Genomic DNA, 23,588 nt, shown 5'->3' with positions numbered 1-23,588 from the left:
CAAAAACCAACATTTAGCAGTTTATCTTATAGAAGTATATAAATGTTTATTACATTCCTGTGGCAACTTAACTGAGGCACACAACTCAGCTATCACTTTAAGAAGTACTTTTGTAAGGGAATAGGAAGTCACTTCTACCTTACTCGTAAGTTACTATTTAGAATGAAAAGGCTGCTACACCAAATTTTTCTCTTGGGGTGTCTTCAGAAGTGGGTCCTAATTCTGCAAAGACCAATCAGGAGCCTTCATCTATTTGAAGTGGCCCATGAAACTCTGGGAAGCTCCATCTGAGCCCAAGAATCTACTCAGAAACCATCGCTGGGCCACGACTTTACTTTCAGCACTTCCTCTGAGGTTTTTCATTAAGGCAAATATTCCCAGGAGAGCTAGAGACTTCTGCCAGTAGAACAAGTCATATTTGACATCACAAAAAAAGGCAGATGTATTTAGGCAAGTTCAGAGATAATGAAATCCTTCTCTTCAAAGCAAAAGTGCTACTTAGAGCCTCAGTCCTTCCAGTGCCAGTGCAGGTGGATTCTGATGGACAGTGAAACAGGCATTTTTAGAATTTTGGAAGAATCTTCTTTCCTGGCAAAGAATAGGATCAATGTGAAAAGGAAATCAAGTCTGACCCCAAGAAAGCTACCAGCAGATCCTATGCCAGATCAAAGGAAAAAACAGAAGTGCAAACCTGTGTCATACCTATCTCAAATAGGCACTGGTAATATAAAAGATTCATATTTCTTATTCCAAGTCAATGAAGATAACTCATTAGACAAAATTAACAACTTACAATTCAATTCAGGGTTTCTGCAGGGTTTTGGTCATGAAAGTTCAATACGAGTGGCTTGTGAAGAACAAAACCTTTTCAATATTGGCTTCATACTGTAAGAATAACCATTATTACTTCTCAGACGGATGAAAGACAGTTACTCCCCTTTTTTACAGTGGTGTCTTCCTATGTTTGTTAAATGTAGGTCTGAGATGTCTCTGTTACCTCCTGCTGTAGCCAAAGAATGGAATAGAGGTGTCATACTGCTAAACTTTATCTCGGCCATGTGGTTAAGCTTTATGTTCTAAAATGACTGGATTATCCCTGCAATCAGCTAGGTTAATTAACTGAAGTTTTCCTATTCTCCTCTGCTGCTTTACCTTTCATATATATTGTTTCTCCCTTCTTTAACCACTCACCTTTTACAACTGAAATAACTCTTCTCCAACCTAATTAGGCATCACTTGAAAACACAGCATTTTAAACCTGACTTCACCTCCTTTTCTCCCACCTATACCTGTTATTCTTTCGACCAAATAGCTCCTGTGGCAGCATGAAGGCTGCAAAATAAAAGGGATTCACAAGATAAAAGAACTAGAAAGAAAAAATAAGATCAGACCTGACATTTCAGTCATAAGACCTTCTTCAAGCTATTGTAAAGCTGATCAAAGACAATACAATTTGCTTGTTCTATTGTTTCTATATCCAGAGAGATGACCACATGGGCAAGATGTTACCTCTTCACCCCCAGTTCATCAAAAAATATTTCCCAAAATACCTTCATCATCTTCACTCAGAGATCAGGCTGCGTATTTTGAAAAGCGCACACAATACACTGTCAGTGAAAATTTATTGCTCAACTTGCACAAAAAAAACCAATGATAATTCACTTAGAACATTTACCCTTCCTCTGAAGATACCACTATGCTGGGAGAAGCTAGTATCTTCATTTTCTTAACTTCAAGCTCAGCTTAACTGCTCTTAGAAAATAGCTGGGTATACGATTTGTTTAAAAAAAATTACTCATCTACAATAACTGCTCTTCTTTGGAATGTCTACATGTACTGCCACACTGCAGGCATAAAGATGTTAAAGTATTTGAGAAGAGAGACAGTTCTGCCCCAATGCCTAAATTGTGCCCACCTACAAATCATGTACATAGACACGAAAGGAACAGACTCATTTTCTCTTAACCCAGAATCCTTCAAGGATTTCTAGAGAGAGTTATAGGAAATGTAAGTTCTGGATGTACATATACACAGCACAACTCTAAGAAGAACATGTACATACAAGATAGTTCAATAACATACTTTTCCACCACATGCTTGTGTATATACTCTGATTCAAATTGTGGATAACTTCAAGAAGCATCCTGACAGTTAATTTGGAATATGGTCCTAAAGTACTTGGCATCACACTGAGATCTTTCAGAGAGCACTTAGTGCCTGGAGAAAGTAAAAGAAGTCACAGTCCATGCAGCTTCCAGGGACAGAAACATTCCTGAAAGAAGCTAAAAATGGTGCATGACAAAAAGGTCACAAAAATAGTTTAACCATTTCATGTACATTCTAATGCAATCACTTACTGGTGAAATAGTCTCCCTTTTGAAACCTCCCATCTCTTAGATCTTTGTCACAGGCAGAAAGAGAAAAAACATTTTTGTCCTTTGAACTGAAATTGAAAGGACATCTTTCAATTTAAAAAGACACTGCAAAACTAATACCTAGAATAGATAAGGCAGCTCAACTCTGAATGCATATGGCTAGGAAAAAAAAATAAGGAAAAAACATACTAAGAAATTGGTCTCCTGGCTGAGATGGAACTCAGGGAAACTTTGGGAAAAGGTTAAGAGTGCGTCCTAACAATAACCATATTCTGAAAGAGTATTGTGTGCCTAGGTTTTATGAAAAGGATGTGGCATCACCTAAAACCTCTGGAGAACAGGCATAACAAAGAAGAGTAAGTAGGCAGCTACTAAGTTATGACGACTTGCTCACTGTGGGTGCTAGTATGCATCTTGCATGCTAATATAGAATACAATGGCAGGGTGCTGTTCCATCATTACTTGTTCACGAAAGGCCTGGAAATAAAGACAGAAGGTTTAACAGTGTCCTGAAGCTCAGCACTTGAAGAAATGATATCTAAATGGTGTTCCATGGGGGATCAAATGCTTGATTTCTTTCACTGTTAAAGTAAAGGATAGTGCTGGATGGTCATAGCATGTGGAAGGTCCTTTCTTTGCAGACCTTGCATAGCACTCCACCATAAGAAAATCCCAGACCCTTTTGGGAAAGCTGGCAACATGTCCAATAGCTCAGTGCACAGACAGTCTGAACCCAAAACTAGAAAATATGTATAAAAACTAACTTTGGGCATCAAATAGCACAAATAGCCAAGTGCCTCAGAACTACTGGACAATCCTTCACCTAAGTGGTGAAGCAAAGTTAAAGTGCTTTAAAGAGCCTCTAACAGGTCCTGAAAGGGTGAGATAGGAGGCCTGCTCTCACCAAAGTGAAGTTTAAGAGTACTCCTCTGAGCTCCAGTTGTTGAATATGAAGTTAACTAAGAATTGTATATTTACATTTAGTCCTAAAGGATCAATGGATTTTCTGATAAGTCTTATGGGCCCTGTTACTCTACATGGAGAAGATCTTAAGATCACAGCAGAGACACCAACAGGTAAGAATACTAAAACTGATTCTGACTTAAGGCAAAGTTAAAGTTCTTCCAGTCCAAGATCTGACTAAATCATAGAAGTTCCTTTTAGGTTAAGATCTGCACAAGCAAATTCACTCTGAAGCAAAAACGATGCTAGACACACTATGCTGAGTTTGACCTTCCAAATAAATGCATTCAATCATTTTTATCCCAGGATGAGTCTTGAGCCTCCCTTCTATTTTTGGTACCAGAAAACAGCTGCTTTCTCTTACTCTGTTTTCTCCTGAGATGAAGGACCACTAAGTGGTTCCCCTGAGATCCACTGAGGAATTCAACTCTTGCCAAAGTTCACACACTCATAGCAACTGTCTCTGAAAAGGAGTGGAGAAGAGTTTAGGTAGAGCAGAAACAAAAACTGAATCAGGGAAGATTAACAGACTATAAAATGCTGCTTATCTGTTTAAGTTTCAAACTCCGTGGTAAAGTGAAAAGTCAAGAGCATCTCCCAAAAAGGTACAAAGCTGGGGTAAAGACAAAATTATCATAAAAGGCAAGAAGTTTTGCCTGGCTGCCAAAGCATGCCAAGAAGCTGAGGCCCAGCACTAACTAGAACGTGGGCAGTGCTCAGACAAACCTTACTGTCTACACTTCCCAGAATAGATGGAGTAGGACAACTGACTATGGTAAAAGGGAAAAGAAAAGTTTGTTGGTCTCCTATTTGAAACTGAGGGATTTGCCCACCATGTACACCAGGACTCCCTTGAATACAGTACCCTCATCAGGGTGCTAGCTAAAGAGCTTTCTCTCCTCAAAAGAGATATTTTCACAAAAGACTGAACTTCCTTAGGAAAACCAGAGATTCAAACACAAGAGGATCCTATTAGGATACATCCCAACAGCTGAACGTTTATTTGGCTTTAACAAAATTGCAAATATTATTCTCAAAGTCAAATGACCCTCAACAACCAGGCTTTTAAAATCACTTGATACTTCGAGAAAAGCCATCATAGGCAAAAAGGCCTGAGGAGAGGCCAGAGGCAAAAACCCTAAATTGTACAGAAAATGAATAAACATTTTTAGCCATAGCATCCCTATTTCTTGGACTTCCTGCCCAAAAAAAAAAAAAAAAAGAGCCTAGCTCAGAGTTCTCAGTGGCAGGGGAAAAAAAGGACTAGTGGAGACTTCATACTTCCTCCACCCAGCAGTACAAGAAAAGGTGTTTCTAGGAGTCATTAATGAATGACGCTAAGTGAAGCATCATTAACAGGAAGGGTTAACTTCAGGCTTTAGGATTGCTGTGATGTCTCACAGAAGCAGTGAGTGCCCTGCTTATCTGCAAAACTCTTGGGCACCCTTTATAAATAAATAACTTATGCAGTCATCTGTGAGCAGCTGTAAAGTACATAAGACTTCCAAAGGTGTCAATAAGAGGCTGGCAGAGTCCAAGACATTCAATAACAAGAAAGAGTTTTCATGCCAAACTTTGGAAGCTCTTGGATTGCCCACCGGCCATTGTAGGGTTATGGGAAGGGATGAGAAAACTTACTGGCAACAACAATGGAAAAGGCAAAGGAAGTTACAAAGGCTGATACCTCTGATGAAGGAAAACACTCTGATCACACTTGGCTGATGAGAGAATGACCTATCACTCCATGGAATTGACCACAGGCATAGCGTATGAGCAGGCAGTGCCTTACAAGTAATGTGGAGGCAAAAACCATCTACTCTTAAGTGCTTAGAGGTGTGCATGTATATTTTATTTTTTTATATATATGTGTGTGTGTGTATACACATACATGTACACACACATACTACATTATGATCTAGATTTTAAATTTAATTTTTAAAAAAGTTTAAGTTGGAGGATACATAGTTAGTAATAAATACATTAATAGCTGTTGTTGCTTCCTGCAGTACTAGAGGATTTCTCAGAAGCCTTATGTCTAATAAGACTGTTTTTGTTCATGAAATCTGGAGGCTTCAGATCAAACAGGGGCAGTCCAACAATTATGGCCAACATTAACTTATATTTTACTTCTAAATAAATGTCCATTGAATTATGTATTTTTTCATATCCTAAATTGTTGCATCACATAGTTCTGCACTATAAAACAACAGCAAACCCATCCCAACTGGTGAACACATTACATAGGGAAACCACACAGCTAGTCAGATATCTATGTCTGGTTTTCTGAAATCATAGTTTCCCCCTTCCCTTTTTTCTATGTGTATTTTCTGGTAAAGTACATGCAATAGAAAATACAGCAAGACTATATCTTGCACAGCATCGATGTATTTCAGCTCCTTTTGAAATCCATGGATTAAGATCATTTAATACTTTTGAGTTATTGGATACCTACATCCACAGGTCACTAACCTGAATGGTACTAAAAGTGGTGCAGAATACTTAGTACTTCACATTCCATTTAACATGGAAATAAATAGAGAATTATTTAGTCCCCTGACAACTGGCATAACACAGTCAAATATCTTTAAGAATGGTAAACTGAATACTTATTTCATATTTTATTTGACTCTTAAATCCAAAAGCTGAAGGGCAAAGAAAAGGAAAAATCTCAGGCATGTTAGGCAAGCCAACTTACATACCCATATATTTGATTGGCAAGACATGCATCTATTTTACACAAGATCATGAAAAAATTAATAACTCAACACTGGTTTTCTTTTTACATAAACATCATGAAGCAAGACCAAACTACCCTCTTAAGTGCAACATCAAAATCACCTTACAGTCAAACAACAGTAACATACTACACACTATTTTTTTTAATAGAATAAATGGTGTTTGCATTTGTACAATAAATAAAATCAGTAGCTTTCCAAAAGTGCTTTCTCAGTCTGCATAGAGTCCAGTATACCTACCTTGGTGCTTCCTCCACAACTTTTTGATTTCTTCTTTGAATGGAGCATTCTCTTTCATTTAACCACAAAGCATTGCCATGCTTATCTGCTAAAACCTGGAACAATAACACACTGCTATTAATGTATGCAATGCATGCGTGAGGCCTTCTGACATTCCACGACCTGCAGCCAGCTATATGTTTTACTTGTTTAAAAAAAATAAAATAAAAATGCAGCATTCAATTAGTTTAATTTTTTTTCCCCCAATCTAGAAGTGAACTTTGGGAAAAAATTGTCATTCTAGAAAGTTAGATGCATTTGAAATATCAATTGAATGCTACTTAAAATTCTAAAGATGATCATTTTTAAAGCCTCCATAGAGAGTCTACGTAGAACACGGGAGGGGGAAAAAACTTCAAAATTTGTGAGAAAGTGAAAGAAATTAGAAATCAAAAGACTGAGGCAAGATAAAAATTCAAGCTTCTAAAATTGTATTGCATAATAAAATACTCAGAAGCAGTTTGTCAAGCAGAATCTTATCTCAACAAAGAGCAAAATCTTGAAGGATGTCAAGTGTAGCTCCTGAACTACAGAAAAAAGCTTTCAGAAACAATGGCTGGTAGAGATCTCTTAGCTAACTACAGCACCCTGTCCTCAAACAAAAAGGCAAATTCTTCAGAAACTTTGCAATCTTTTGTTAAGGGGAATAAAGCTTGCTACTTCCCAACACTTTCAATGGAAATTAAAGCAGCAGTTTCAAGGACTTTCTTAACAATCAGAAGACAACAACAGTTCTTGGCTGCAACTTCAGTCCACAAAAGAGTTAAATGCAGCCAAGCGTCTAGGTCTAATTTCAACTACCTAAACTTCATGTTAGGAAAAAAACACAAGTTCAGCATCACAGAACTCTCAATTGATACTGCAACTTCAAACTGGAAGGTAAGAAAAGGAGTATTATCACTTTATGTAATGGATGGTACGGCATAGTTGCTTCCAGTAGCAGGAGACTGGAATCTTCCAATCTTATGATCTTATACTCTATACGCTTTCTAATTCTTTGGAAGAATTTCTTTCTTCGTGGACCATACCTGCTCCCTTCTTCCTTATAAAATTTTCTCTCTAATCATTTTCTTCCACCTATCTCCCTGCTCTGATCTGCAGGAACCTGTGCCAATATTCATGCTTCGTTCTTTAAAAGTGCAGCTCCGCACTGAAAACAGAGAAGATAACCTTCCACAAACTGTATGAACTCAATCATATGTGCTTACATTCATGACAAATAATTTGTATTATTTATTCCTTTTAGCACCACAAAGTGAGCATAACACTAAGCAAGTGAACTCCTGCACCTACAACACCAATGGTTGCTAAAGTGTAAATAAATCTGTGTAGATGTGACAGAAAATGAGGCACTGACCTCACAAAGACAACTCACATGCACTGTGCTGTATCAGACGCAGAGATTTTTCCTCAGAAATTCTTCGAGCTCCCATAAACTTATTCAACTTTCTAGAGGAAAAATCCCCTCCAAGAGTTCTGCAAGAGGAACAATTTGGGGGGGGTTCCAAAACTACAGCTTCTCCCAGAACCCTCTTCCCTACCCAGCAGGTAGCACCAGAGAGCTCCAACCCCAGCTGGATTTGGACACTAACCACCTTGTTAGTGTCCAAAGCAACTTTCTACCCTAGTCCTATATATTCTGTCCAGAACTAAATGAGAGAGTTCTGCAGAAACTTGTTTGGGGAAGACAAAAGGTAGTTCTAGGGTATAGCATGCTACTCAGATGGAACCTCTGTCCTGCAAGTAAAATGATTCCTTGAGACCACTTCTGTTTCAGACCTCCTTACAAAACCTACAACTTCCTGCAGAGGTCGGTCTCACTGAAACAGACAAACAAGAAAAGTCCCAGAATATTTTGACAAAAATAAATTACTATTCTTCTCTCTTCTGTGTGCGTCTCTCTCTATATATGTATTTTACTGAAAGGAATAATAAATTATTTTACAAGCCAACTTATAAACACTTTCATTCATTTCAGGGACATTTCTTGTATCATTCTTAATTTCTGCAATCTGTATCTTAAAGGAAACATTTTTCCACTGTCAGTTAATATGGCTTAAAGAGACGCACATGAATATTCATTATGAAGCTGTAGTGATAAATAGAATCAGCCATGTAACATCCAGTGTCAGGCTTTAAATTCATCTCAGGTCCACTGTTTATATTATTAGAAATTAAAGAAGGTACTTATTTCATAAAACAATTATATTTCAGAATGCATTTACAGGCTGTTGAAAATCATGCTCTCTGATCACTCCTGGGATGAAGTAAAATTCCTGTACACATCTCACTAAAAATACACATCACAGCTACAGCATTTTTGTAAATATCTAAATATTGTTAAAAGAAAATGTCCTGTTTGGGGGATTGTAAGATGAGATGGTTACAATATCAGTATATACTACATACAGCCATACACTAAATAAATGTAATGTATCACATCCTCTCCTGATTCAGCTAAATTTTTTTTCCAGTTGTAGGATTCCTATTTAGTCAAGTAATATTTAGACATTCCATTTACTTTTACTTTAAACTCAGATCCTTTATGTTAGATATTTCAGGAGAACAAGACTTCAAATCAGTTCAAGCACAAACTCTATTTGGACTCTTTTTTCCTGTCAATTGTTTTAGTCTTTTCTTATGTTTTACAAAGTGATTGTTTTATAGCTAGACACAGGAAACCCCTTATTTAACAATTTTAAGTACCAATGCTTTGGAGCTATATGAGAATGTTAAAAAAAAGTTCTATTTAAAAGTTGCTGCTAAATTAATAAATATTTGGCATCTGGTCTCAAATTGTTTGTATATTTAGTAGTTTGAAAATGAACCAAGGTCTAAAGTTGATTAGAACATGAAGTTAAAATGATAGGCTATGATATTGTTAAAAGGTGCCGTCAAAGCATTTGTGTAAGGAAAACAAGATTCATTGTATGCTTATTATAAATAAAACCATAAATTCTTAAGTGTAAACAATATAGCCTTACCATATGTGAAATTATTTGATTGTTATTAAATACAGTACTGTTTAATTTTTTTGAGGTAGCCTTTTTTAAACCTAAAAGAATCAAGACAATGCAAAATCTGGCCTCAATTCACAGAAGTATGGAGAAATTAATCTCATCTAACTTTAGTCAGCAGAGAGTCAGTAAGCCTAAGGAAATTGTCTAAACTGCCTTTCTAAACAATGAAGAAAAAGAGGGACCTTCAGAAAGTGACTTATCCCAAATTTTCTAGGACAGGAGGAACAATTCTCAGAAGGTGCCTATCTCTTTCCACTGACCAGGGAGGGAGCTTAGAAAACAAAGTTAGAACAAAAAACTAACTTTAAGACTAAACAAATACCAAGTCGAAGCATATACTTTACTCCATCTCTATACAAGACAGCACTTGAGCACATGAATGCACTTGCTTCAGATCTACTGACTTTCCAAACAGTTCCCTGAAGTCAGATCTCAAAAATTAAAATGAACATCCAAATTTATTTTCATTCTTCTTGAACAGACTCCTCTTCCACTGCTGGTAGCAGCCTGACTGAATTTTATGTACAGTACAGCATTGTTAACCCAAATCTGCAAGCATCAGAAAGGAATACAGCTTGAAGATGTATGAAGCTATTAAAAAAAAAAGACAGAGACAGACAAGAAACAAAGATGTAGGTATCCAAAAATTATTAGTCATATAAGGAAAATGTAGGAACAAGCTCTAGAAAACCCACCTCTTTTGCAACCTAAGAGGAACACTGAAACTAGGTGTTCACTATATACCTTCCCCCAATCCTTCAAAGGCAAGAATAGCCTGAGGTTTAAATTTCATTTTTACAGACTCTGTTTCTTTATTTCACATATGCTATAACTTAGTCTGTGCACAGGCAAATGTTAAACGAAAATTTAAAATAAATAAAAACATAGGAAGTATATCAGGTTTGAGTGGGCACATATCTGGCAGAAAAAAAATGGTTAAATATTTCTCTTAAAAATCATTCCACACTATCAAATTTTTTGCTGTTGTTGTCCCATTAAGTTATCGAGCTACTGTCAAACTACTTCAGGCTCCCACTGTAAAAGAAAACATACCGCAACTTAGAAAGAGTTTATATCTTAGACCAGGAAAATAAGTGAAATTTCTGTTGAGAAAACTGACATATTCCTTGTGGATTTCTTGTCAGAAGAGATTAATTCAACACTATTGGCAGACACAGTCCAGTTGCCTACATAAGATCAAATTTATCCAAACTTTTAAATCATAATTTTATTAAAGAATCTGTCTGAAAGCAGGTCTGGCTTTAATGCTAGATTCAATAAAAGATATAAATGGTCACAATCTGAAAGTTAAGGAAACTACACCTAATTTCTAATCACAAACTGCCCAAAAAGGGATACAAAGCCTCTAGTTCACAAGGATCATTAGATGCTTCCGAACAGAATCCAAAATATCTATAAGCCAGCTAGAATTTGCAAGAAAAAAAAACGTAAAGCACAACAGTGCTTGAAATCTTATTTCCTCTGCTGTGCTTATGGCACTGGAATCAGAGCTCCAGTGAGTTAGGATCCACAGTTCAAAATTCAGCCCTCAGCACAGATGTCTACAACCACGTTTTTCAATGAACTGAGCATGGTCCATTGTCTTCCTGTTAAAAAAGGGCTAGAGAATAAAAACAGGAAGGCTGTATTGCGTACGATAGCCATGTAGTTTGAGCAATGGCCCAAGACACAGGAAAACAGATTCTAGGCCTTTTTTAGCCTCGGGTTTGAAACGATATTCCCTACCACTTAATAAAATGCACAGAGTACAGGGCTAAGGGTGGAAGGACACCAGTCTCCTAAACTGTACTTTAGTTACTCAAAAGCACATTTCTGTTCTCCTCTAAAATAGAATGCAAAATAAACAAAAATTGAGGGGGGGGGAATTACTGAACTTGTCTTTCACAGAAAAAGACTAAGGGCTACTCAAAAAAAACCCTCATGTATTTGATATCATTTATATTAAACAAATCATGTATCACTGCTTAAAAGACTAAGATTATCATTAAAAATTGTATCTCTAACATGAGCCTTTTACTATTGTATTAAGATACATAGTATTAGAAATTCTGTTTTTAATTATTGGTAACAAATAAATATAGGGTTGTGATTTTCTTGATCTGGTTGAAAACCTAAGTGAAATTATTATGGAAAATTTAACAACAATTACATTTGACAAAAATATAGTATTTCATGTATTTTTGTAATTTTTCCTTTGATGCAGCTGTATAACTGAACCACAGGTTTTGTTTTAAAATTTTAAGTTTGATGGAAACTCTTACAAGAGGACGCAGTAAAATTTGCCTGAAATGCTGTGTCCACTGGAACAGTTCTATGTCACTTCGCATTAGCAGGGCACCCAGCCCAAAGATAAAAATGAATTTTTTGCTACACAGCCATCTAAAAATCTCTGCTATTTTTATAGAGGCATATAGACTACATCTGTAAGCGCCTTTGCTAGCTCAAATGATTCTACAGTGTATACATAAGCATGCAGTTTTGAAATGTTATACATTGCCAACCCAAACCGGCAAAGACTTCTTCAGCTCCCTCCACTCTTCCTAAATTTTGCCTACCACAAATGATGGAAAAACAGAAAACCCCTGGACAAGTAAAGCAGCAGCATCTGGGCTTTGATAAGAGTTCAGGACCCCTTACCCCAAAGAATGCCCCAACAATATTTTACAGATAGTAAAGGTGAGAAGAGCAAAGAAGAAAAAGTTGGGATAGAACAAATTTTAAGATTCAGTAATATTCAGAGAGACAGTTTATCCCTTCCTCTCAGAAGAACCAGCAGAAGAATTATATTATGTCTGATTCACGTATTCGTATACATTAAGCTAAAGGTATCCAAATAAACATAGAAGCCTGTTATTGCATTGGCCAGCCTCACTCAAGGTTTCTATCAGAACAGACATGATGACACTCTCGAGGAGCTCTGCTAAAGGAGAAACTCCTTGGGATGCGATACACAGGCACTTCGCAGCCACACTTAAGGTGCACCATCTTCCCTGTAGCCTGTAATGTCCACTTTTTTGAACTTCAGGTGTTTAATTAGTCCAAATATTATCAACTAAATAATAATAATACAAACCTGGATTTCTATGTGACGAGGGTTATCAATGAACTTCTCTATCAGTAAGCGATCATCACCAAAACTTGAAGCAGCTTCCTGAGATGAAAACCTAAAACCTTCCCTTAAATAATGAAAAGAGAAAGAATAAATCCATATTAAAAAAAGTTGATGATTAAGTTAAGTTCTGAAGAACACAAGTAGAAGGAGCATTGTTACTCATTCCAATCACCTAGCAGTTTTTAATCAAACCGTTCCAAAACCTACAACTTTTACCATTTGCACTTGATTCTTCAACAAATGTCTTTTTTTTTCTTTTCTTACAAGGCAAAAAAATTACATTCACAAACTGCAGATAATTTAAGTGTTTAAAAAGTTTGGGCACTTAAGATGATTTGCAGGAATTTTTTCATTAGCATCTTCTACAAAAATGAGACAGAAACCAAATCTAAAGAAACAAATTGTAAAATATATATTATACAAAAGTGAAGATGAAGCTTACCACTATTTTTAATGCATACACTCCTCAACGCGTCAGAGATTAGTTATACATTAATTAGGTGAAAGCACTGCAGATATAATACTGTGTATCTTGTAAATTCAATCATTGAACACGCAACCAGAAGATACAATACTCCATTTAATATACACATAGCTATACCACTTTTTTTTCCTGCCAAACTAGAACTGAGACTTACACTGCATGTTCCAAATATTTCCCTCTATTTTCTCTTTCAAATACATAATTACTCAAACAAATGAAGATTATAAAATACTAGATATTTTTACTTTATTTTTCCTAGCAAAACGGTTACTCCTACAGGACATAACTGCTGCTGAAAAACAACTTTATGCAAAGTTTTCTCAGAGTGAAGTTTACCATAGTGCAAGACTCAAAGGCTCCTGAGAAGTTTTCTATAGGCTCTTTGAATAGTATATTAGCCCCAATTATGTCAACATATATGAAAAGTCTGGGGCAAATTTATGTGGGATTAATCATTGGAATGCAGTAGAATGCAGATATTTGTACACTGAAAAACAATTATGACAGGACTGTTTCCATAGCTTTCCATCTCTAGAACCTAGTTCAATTTCACAAATGAAACTTGCACTGCATAACTGAGCCATAGATAAATCTGTTTCACAGTACACAAACATGCATATTTAAAGGCATTTCTTCACATTATTTTAAAATTGTGGATTTTTATTTGCTACAGTTTTAAGAGAGACGATTCTCAATGTGCAATCAGTTGTAATCTTTCACAAGTTTGTATCTAACCTCAATATATTACTTTTCAAGAGGATCAAGGACATACGTATTTGTGATTCTGTATGCTAGCTGATCTGTCCAAAAAAAAGATAAAGTGAGGCAACAAACATCCACACACAATATTTGTGCTTATTGAAACAGATTTAGAGCCATTTTAATTCTTATAGCAAAGGGGTTTTTTTCACATTGTGTATATTCTATCAGACAGTATTATGCTCAGTTGACTATTTTTCCTTTACTGAAATATGTGCTAATTAGAAATCACAACTGCAATGCTTGTTAAAAGAGTCATTACATCTAATTATCTAATCCATGTATCTGTAAATCTTTTTAAAGTTATATATAACAGATATATGAATACGACTGTCTCGGTCAAGGATTGACCTTATTTATATTTGTATTTTACAAATCCATGAAGCTGCAGTGATAAAGTTACCATAACTGCGCTTTATCTTTCTTAAAAAGATCATACCAACCACACTAAGATGGCCTGGGTCTCTTTATCAATATAAGAAAAAAAATGGTTAGACTAGAAGAAAGCTTGTATTGGGAGTGTTATCCCGTCACCAAGTAGCAGCAGGGCCTGAGGTAATTCCATCTACAGGGAGCATGAGTACCAGTTCCCAGAGGCAGTGGGACCACATCAATGGGAGGTGCGCAAGGTCAGCACTCAGAGGCACCAGCGGAAAGTTGAAAAGGGCCCACCTCAAGCAACCGTACATATGCCATTGTGATATGTTGGGATATGCTCTGTTATCTTTGAAAGGTTTTGAATATCAGGAGAGGTCCCTGATGACCTAAGACAGACAAATATTTCCCCCACCTTTGAAAGTGCACGAAAGAATAAGAACTACAAGCTGGTCAGCCTCACTCTAGTTCCTGGGAAAAATCATGGAGTAAGATCTCCTGAAAGCTATTTCTGGACATATGAAAAAGTGATTGAGAACAGATTAGATTTACCAACATGTATTTACCAAGGGTATCAAGCTTCTACAACAAGATCTATGAATGACATGAGAACACTGAATGTCATCTGCCTCAACTTTAGCAATGCCTTAGTGATCTCCCACAGTTTGTATCTAAATTAAGATGCTACAGTCTAGATAAGTACACAACTAGATGGGTGAAAAACTGGCTGGATCATTGGGCTCATGCTAGTGGTTGGCAGCTCATACAAGTGAATCTCCTCTGTGGTATATTAATCTGGGATCAGTTTAATCTCATTATCAATAATCTGGAATGCACAATCACCAATTTGTGGACATCACTAAACTGGGGAGTACCATCAGCATACTTGAGGGCAGGGCTGTGTTTCGGAGACACCAAGACAGACTGGAAGGGACAGGCAGGTAGGCAACTTATGAATTTCAAGAAAAACAAATAAGAAGTCCTGTGCTTAGCACAGACTAATCCCCTGCATCGGTACAGGCTGGAGAACTGACTGGCTGCTGAAGATGACCTGGGGGGTCCTGGTGGATAGGAAGCTGTGATGCAAGTCAGCAATGTACCCTGACAGTGATGAAACCTAATAGCACACTGGGCTTTATCAAACACAGCATAGCCAGTAGATGAACAGCAGTGATTATTCTCCTTTATTGAGAACTTGTTAGATCATATCTGGGATACTGCATCCAGTTTTGGACTCCCCTTCATACTAAAATGATGTTGATAAACTGAAGTGAGAACAGCAGAGAGCCAAGAAGATGCTCAGGGCATTGGAGCACATGAAAGGCTGAGCAAATTGGTCTTAACTGGGAGACAAGAAGGCTTAGGGGAGATCTAACAGCAGCCTCCCAATGCTTGAAGAGGACATTACCAAGAGATGGGAGCTAGGCTCTTTAGTGAGGTGCACAAGAGAAGAATAAGAGAAATTGGTCACAAATTGAAACAGAGGAGGTTCCAATTGGATAAAAGGGAAAAAATTTCCTGTGATAACAACTGAGGCAGGCTACTTGGAAAGGCTGTGGAATCACTGTTCTCAGAGGTTTTCAAGATCTGACTGGACAAAGCTCTAAGCAACCAGGTCCGAATTCAGTGCTGACCCCCTGCTCTGTGCAGGGAGCTAATGAGATGACTTCCCAAGGTCCCTTCAAACATGAATGATGCTACAAGGGGGAGAACAGGACGCCTTTAAGAGTTCTCTCTCTCCATACAGTACATCTATTCACACTGAAGTATAAGCCATACAGAAGTACTTATTGATCTTGCCATAAATTTCCTTGCATTTGTCTGAAGTGAGATAGTCTGTGCCAACTCCATGCCTCCACCTGCAAGCTCAGCTTTGCTACTTTAATTAAAGCAACCACTTTCTTTGGAGGCAGACAGACACTAATGAGGAACTGCAGTTATTGTGCAATATTTCAGTTCCCAACATCAGAAAATAACAAGCATACAGCCTTTTCCTATCAAGACCAGAATTAGAAAGATCATCTAGTTAAAAACACGTTAGATAATCATTAGTACAATAGAATCCCTCTAAAAATGCGACCAATAGATACTCAAAATATTGTTTGATTTTACACAGAAAACCAATATCCATTGCTTCAGCTTGACTCTAAATTTAAAAAAAACTAAAATGACCTAATCACAGCATTTTACATCTATATTTATGCACATAGCTGGCATGGAATCCTGTATTTAATGTGTGCGTATACGTGTGTGCATATATAATGTTTTGTTTTGAATCACAAACTAAAAGTATCTGAGTTTACATGTTTCTTCAGTAATACAGAATTTTATCAATTCGGTTAGCTTTCTGCTTTCAATTCTGATTTTCTATTAAATGCTTATCTGCTATATAATTGTGATCTTGCCATATTTGGAGGGCTTTAGTATAGCTTAAGAACACATCTCTACCAATCATTGGAATAATCATCTTAGTAGTATTCACATTCATTATTTATTTTTGGCAGAGTTACAAAACATAAAGAGTGCAATAGGCTATAAGTAATGGTCCATTAAAGACTTCTACTTAAAATCAGGTCCTAGCTAGTAGGACCACTGTCCTTCACTCACAGTTCACTTCTTCCCTTTACCTCAACATTTCTACAGCACACACCTATGCTGGACAGACCAAGGAGGCCAAGTCCATACGCTCCCATTTTTGAAGAGCAGTCTGGCAGGCCAAATAAACTGCTTTAGAAAGGTAATAAAGCTCAATCTTCAGGTCTGTAATAGGGAGCGGTGTTTGATTTTACAAGTCATTGTCCTCTTGTCCTGCAAACCTTTTCCCAAATTTCCTTGCCTCAGGAGGCGAGGGATTCAGAATGATCTGTTATGTATTATTCCACTTAAGTTCTTCCAGTTCTGCTGCTCATTCCTTCAGAGCCATTGGAAGATTACAGAGACAATACTTCAACAGATGTTTCTGAAGGAAGGTGGGAAACTGCAGCATATGATTGCAGACAGGACTTGAACAAAAAATTTTGATAGTAGTTCTCCCACACATCCTGTGATAGCACCCCAGTGAACAGTAACAACTGTGGAACAGTGCAAGCAAGCACAACATGGTAGCATAGAACTGCAGAAAAGAAGTGACAGAGGCTCTTGGAATTTTTGAAAGCAGATGTTTGACTTTTAAATTCCTAAACTGACATGGGCTCTAAAGAAGAGAATTTAAGTAACAGGGATATTTATTTTCCTATTATAAGCTAAAAGGTAAAATCTTTGATCTAAATACCTGTTCCTGGAAGGTGCCTCGTTGGAAATTTTCAGAGACACATGAAGCATGCAAGATTTCAATATCCAAGGAAAACAAATTTAGCCACAAAGCTCCAAATTTATCAAAAATGAATTGTTAGAAGAAAATTCATTACAAATTTCCAACTCAAAGAGATTTTGCTTGCATCTGAAACTACTAAAAACCAGGCTCATTATTTCCTGTATGGTGGTGACCTCCTATACCGAACCTACAAGCTAGTAAGGATCTTTCTGTGCAGAGATCCAGGCTTAAATATCTGATTTTCCCTCAAAAAATTAAATTATCAGTTCTTTAGAGAGATGATCCCCAAGATAATTCCTCTTCAAAGCTCGCAGCAGACCATTTGAAGCCATGAAGTTTAAGACTTAGTTACAGGTACAAGTGTTATCCTGAAAGTAAAAGAGAACCTTCAATTTCTTCATAATCAATGAAAAGGAAAGAAGGATGGATCATAAAACTTAAACATTCACAGACTCCCACCCTCTAGCTATGTTTTGTGCTGAACTTAATGTTGCCTATATTTGAAAAATGCTTTGGGACTGGGACCTCTGGGATGCAAGCACAGAGGCTCTTTGTATATGAGACCAGAGCTGAGATGATCAGTTATGCCAAGACAGGAGTACCATTAGATATATGCAGTAGCAGAACTTAAGCCGTCACAGTTTCTCAGGCCGTTAAGAACCTAGAAACCTAAATTCAATATAAACTGCTCTTCAGATATCTGTTCTTTTTCAATAACTTCAAGTGGGTATCTGTTATGTGAAAAAAGCAAATCCTAAATTCAACCTATCCAAACCAAGATCACTATGATTTAAGTCCTATTCAGTTAAGACAAAATTGTTTTAATTTCAGATCTGGGTTAGCAGCTTGAACTGCACACAAAGTTTCACACTAGATCTTGACTCAAATTTGGAAAAAAGCAACAGAAACGATGAGAGTTTGAGGTATTCACATCTGAAGAGATACAACAGCAGCCACACCCAAATAGGGGGGAAAGGGGAACATGGCAACCTTCCACAATCACATGCACATGAAGAACAACTGCCAAAAGAAAAAAAGAGTTACAGCAGTGGTAAAGGAGTACTCTAGTATTTCCAAATATAAATACTAAATAGAACTGGCAGAAACCTTGGATATATTTGGAATAATTTCATAATATCTAGAGGGATCTAATGAAAGTTTCTTCACTTAGGATATTTAAGAGGTGTGAAGGATGAAGCAGTAATAAGTTACCATAGTGAATAATTCCATAACAGCAGGAATTCAGTCATTCAGATAGATCTTTCCCATTTCCAATGTCTATTGGCACATAATACCACATTATTTGCTATGTAACATCATCATATAAAGCTTTTTCTTTTTTAATATGATACATAATTGGTTTTAAGAAAAGAGCAATTTTCCATGCTTCGACTATCCTGAAAATCCAAAAGCATGTTTCAACAAAATGACTTTATATAAAGCATTTTTTTCAACAGCATTTGAAATTAATCCCATAGGGCAAAACCAAAACAAATTTGCAAATCAAAATTTTATCCACAGTTCTCAAACATCTTGCATGTATGACCTCTAAAATTCAGAAAGTCATTCAGATACGGCTTCTCCACAGTGTCTGCCAACAGCTGAGAATTAGCTTATTTTTAGAATTACGTGGACTTGAATGCAGCAAGAAGACTTGAGGCCAACTTTCATACGATGTCAAAATTATTAGATATATAGTTTTTGTCAGTAATAAGTAGAGTCACCTTCAAAACACTCAGTCAGAAGTTCTTCTTTAGATACATAAAAAGGAAAAAATCTTAATTCCCTAAGACGCTTAATGGACATGTACAACAAAAATCTTTCACAACCTCATACACATTTCTTCAAGAAAGATTTCTTCAAGAAGCACCAAAATACTCTGCTTCATACTTAAACGGGAAGCAAATCTATCTTCAGTTCTCTTAATCTCACTTTATCTTCCTGCAAAAAATATTTTGCCTACTGAATTTTGACTTCATTGCTGCCTGTAAACTTTAAAATAAGCACTTCTTGAAACAGGGTCAGTAACTACTGTTGATCTGTGACTCAATGAATCTAGGTTTTCTTTCTCTTACCACTTCTTAGGTATTATTCTATAAAGTTACTGTAAAAACAAGTCTAATATAACTAAGAGGATAATTAAAAGGGCACCACTGGCAAATACCAAGAAACTGAGTATTTCAGAGGCTTTCCACAAAGAAGGCAAGCATCTCTAATATGGATCAAAGTAATCTCATTGTTAAGTGTACCAAAATAACATCCCTAGTTGGTTTCTGTTGACATCATTTCTATCAGGTGACTTTCTGGTCAAACAATAACCATAACTTCTTCAAAACAAATTAGCAATCATGATTTCAGTCTGAGTTCTCAATTTTTAGACAGTTACTTTAATCAAACTTCTTTGAGAGTTTCTGAGCAAAACAAGAAATAAATGCCTTTCTTTCAAGTCCAACAGATGTACTTGCTGACTGAATAAGATCAAGGGAGTAATTTTGGTTTCCAAAGCAGTGGGAACAAAGCATCCTTGTAAGAAAGTAGGTTATTCTAGATCCTCATTCTAACGTGCAAATCCTTATTTTCCTATTTAGATTTGAATATAAACAGGCTAGAGGTAGCAAGGTACACAAAAAAGTTTTATTCAGATTAAAATTTAACTGCTAGTCATTCATTTTGTTCTTCCTTACAGCTTTTAGGTTCTGAGACTTAAAATAAATTTAATAGACAATACAAAAATATGACAGGAAAAATCGTAGTCGTAACTAACATTTAAGCAAATGAAAAAGAAATGTACTTTGAGTTAGTTCCAGATGTGTGTGCTCTCATATTCACATGAGAAGGAAAATATTTCTAAGTTATCTGATTTTAGATCACAACAAATAGACTTTTTGTTACAAATCATTGAAAAATCCCAAAATGCATTTTTCTGTAACATCACTGGCACAAGAGCTTGCGACTAGACACCTCACTGCCAGAATACCAGAGAAGAATGGATTCTAAAACAACTCCAGTCAACAAGTATCTGGCAGGGTTTGGAATTCAGACACACCGTTAAAAGATGTGAAAATTTGGGTGTTTAAACAAACACTCCCTTTCAAACAAACAGGCAAATGCACAATAGCTTGCAGAAATAAATATGTTAAACACTGAAGTATGCAATTTATTAGAGCACATTCTGGAAACGCTTTATATGTGTTTCCACACATGAATAATCAGTCCCATCAACTTTAACAGAATTAGTTGTTCAAAAATTAACGTTTGTGAACCATGGCCAAATGGTTTATTCTACTAAATGCACAGACAATTTATACGTCAACATTCTGGAATGCAAACAACAAAATATTATTTACAGTACAAACTTACAGTCATAGGGAATTATAAGGTTTGCACCCAAAATAATGAACTATGATGTTTTATAAGTTTTATGCAAAACTTAATTCTACATACACACATGCAAACAGAAGTGTACTGCACACTATACCAAAGGGAGAAAAACAGATACTATCCAGTTTCTGTTTAACATTTGATATCTGCTCAACTGTCAGCTCTCAGTGGCTTAATGGGACTTTGGTAACTGCAGCATTCATCAAGGCAAGCTTTTGGACAGCATCTCACCTGGTCTCTTCATCATCCCAAGCGATTCTCATGCCTTTCCCACCACCACCTGCTGAGGCCTTGATCATGACAGGGTAGCCTAACAGCGGGGAACAATTAGACAGAAGTTCAAACTTTGATCAGTTGGTCATAGGAACATGACAACTGACCACATGTCCAATAATGCCAGGAGACAATAACTTGGTTTATTAAAATGCTACTTGTTTGGAAGGAGAGATTTTTTCTTTTCAACACTTAGCTGTCAGTACAGTGATTTCTGAAGACAAGAAAAGGTTGTCTTTTCTATTTCATTAATATAAGAAAAACACTGAATTAATTATTCCCAAGTAACAAAATGATTTATGAATAAAAGCATTTGACCTTTAACTTCACTTTCTTTAGAAGCAAAATTTTGTTCCTTTTCTACTACTCAAATAAACTATTGCTGTGATAAAGTTAAAAAACATTTTATTAGCAAGAAGCAGAAGGAGATCTTCATAAACTATTAGTCAAGAGATTCAGTAAGCCTTATTCACCATTTCTGGTCAATAGTGCAGTAGATTTTAAATAACAGAGCATCTCCAAAGAGCTTTGCTGCTCAGATACTAAGCAATGACAAGTAAAATCAAAGCAAACAGATTATCATTACACACTGAAGATAAAACAAAGCATTTCTCCCACACTGACAAGATGCAAGGAAAAAAAAATTTTTTTAAATGAGCAGCATAATCTGACAACATTGCATAAAAGTAGTAATATTTTACTTTTGGAACAAAACAGAATCAAGGCCTTCATTTTCTGAAAGCTAAAAAAGTATGGTAAGAAAGTATGTAATTTTAAAGTAGATTTAATAATATGTGTATCTTGTAGCACAACACTAATTCAAAACAATTTCCTAAAACAAGTTCTTATTCACATCAGTGCATTTCACTTTTCTCCCACATCAATCTATGGAAATCTGGAAATTAAGAATCTGATTAGAAAGTTTTTGTGATGTTTCTAGAATAGCATAAAAAATTCTTCACATCTTTGGTCTCCAGCACTTTTAATGGAAAACATAACATTAAACCAAACATTACACCAGCTGATATTCTCTGGTAAGAAAAATCAGTCAGTCCTTGCAAAATGAATGCATCTTCCTATAAAAGGCTCTAATCTTGAAACAAAAGAGGATATCTGAATGTGCCTCACAATAGAAATAGTCAAGCCTGCTATCATATATATAACTCAAGTTTACAGTTTCTTTCTGCAACATGGGTCTTACTCTGTTGGCTAAAGTGATACCCCTCACCTCCTCCGCAAAGGCATTTGACTGAAAGGATGTTCAGGAGACGATGATTAAAAAACAAAAAAAAAAACCAACAACAACAAAAAACCACCCAAGATCTGGAAAGTCTACCACTTAAGACAACTAAAGTGGACATGCACAGAAGGGGCATGATACAAGCATAATAGAGCAATGTTGATTAGAAGGCAGGAAAGAAGCAAAATGCAAGAGAACTTTGAATTACTAAAGAAACTGCAATAAAGTAGTTTCCCACCTAACATGTCATTAGGCTGTAGAATCCCATGCTACAGTGTTCCTGTGGCTAAGTACCACAGAAAGGTAACAGATAAGCAAACGCATAGCGCAAATCTCAAGTCCCTATAGACAGTGGCAACAAAAAGGCTATAAAACTTCAGGCTTAAAGTCTAAAGTAATCTCTAGTTACTAGATACGACTATGGGTACAACCAAATACAGCTGTGCAAACAAGCTTACTAGACTGTCTTACATTTTCTTGTGAAATATCTGATGCTGCCCACTCAGGGGTATAGGATTAGTCATAGATAGACAAGGGTCTGATCAAGAACTATATTAAGTATTTTCAAGGCCCCTACAAATCCAGAGTTAAATGGGCATGTACAAAATTCTAGATTGCAGTGCAGTGAATGGTGATGTCCAACTCAACATCATGTAATGCAGTATCTACACACAAACAATTTATCTATGCTGTAGTTGCTCTTCCAGATCCCTGGCAACTGCCGGGCTCCTAGACAAGTGGAGTTGGCTCTCCTGAAATACAGCAAAAAACACATTCCATATAATTTTCATGAAAGTAGTGAGATTTAAACAGATAGCACTAGCAAACGTATTTATACCTCTGGCAACACTAGCACCAGCTGGTGGCTCTCTCCAACTCAGAGGCTGAAAGTCTGAAATAAGCATTGTTTTAAGCCTCATTATGGCAAACTCACTATGGCAATTTCCACTAATCAATCTTATTCAATGTCACAAAAACTTGAAAAATTCTTATCAATGAAGCTAACAGTTTCAGTCTAATATATGAGTCTCTTGAATGGCTCTTTGATTTTACTTCTGTAAGTAGAGTCTCATCATAACTTACTGTTCTTCATTTCAGAAATAAAATAGGAATACTATCCATGAGCCGTAGTGAGTCTTTACACTTTACAGAATATAAAAGCTCATATATCCTAACTCACTTGGTTAAATTATGAGACAGGATACATGAGAGAGTTAGGTTACTGGTATTACTCACCAAGTTTTGGAACACTTTTTCC

General features: G+C 36.4%; 1 protein-coding gene across 2 annotated transcripts in view; it reads right to left on the bottom strand.

Annotated features, from left to right (window-relative positions):
• PCCA (propionyl-CoA carboxylase subunit alpha) overlaps window positions 1-23,588 on the bottom strand; it is a 301,944-nt gene that overhangs the window by 182,572 nt on the left and 95,784 nt on the right. For both annotated transcript variants that reach the window (XM_067293647.1, XM_067293657.1), the window contains exons 9-11: window positions 21,049-21,127; window positions 12,467-12,569; window positions 6,314-6,408 (exon numbers count right to left, since the gene is read on the bottom strand). In XM_067293647.1, coding sequence (XP_067149748.1) covers window positions 6,314-6,408; window positions 12,467-12,569; window positions 21,049-21,127 — 277 coding nt within the window. The remainder of the gene's footprint in view (window positions 1-6,313; window positions 6,409-12,466; window positions 12,570-21,048; window positions 21,128-23,588) is intronic.

The sequence above is a fragment of the Apteryx mantelli genome, chromosome 1, assembly GCF_036417845.1.
Source record: "Apteryx mantelli isolate bAptMan1 chromosome 1, bAptMan1.hap1, whole genome shotgun sequence".
Lineage (NCBI taxonomy): Eukaryota > Metazoa > Chordata > Aves > Apterygiformes > Apterygidae > Apteryx > Apteryx mantelli.
This window is presented reverse-complemented; position numbering and strand designations above follow the sequence as displayed.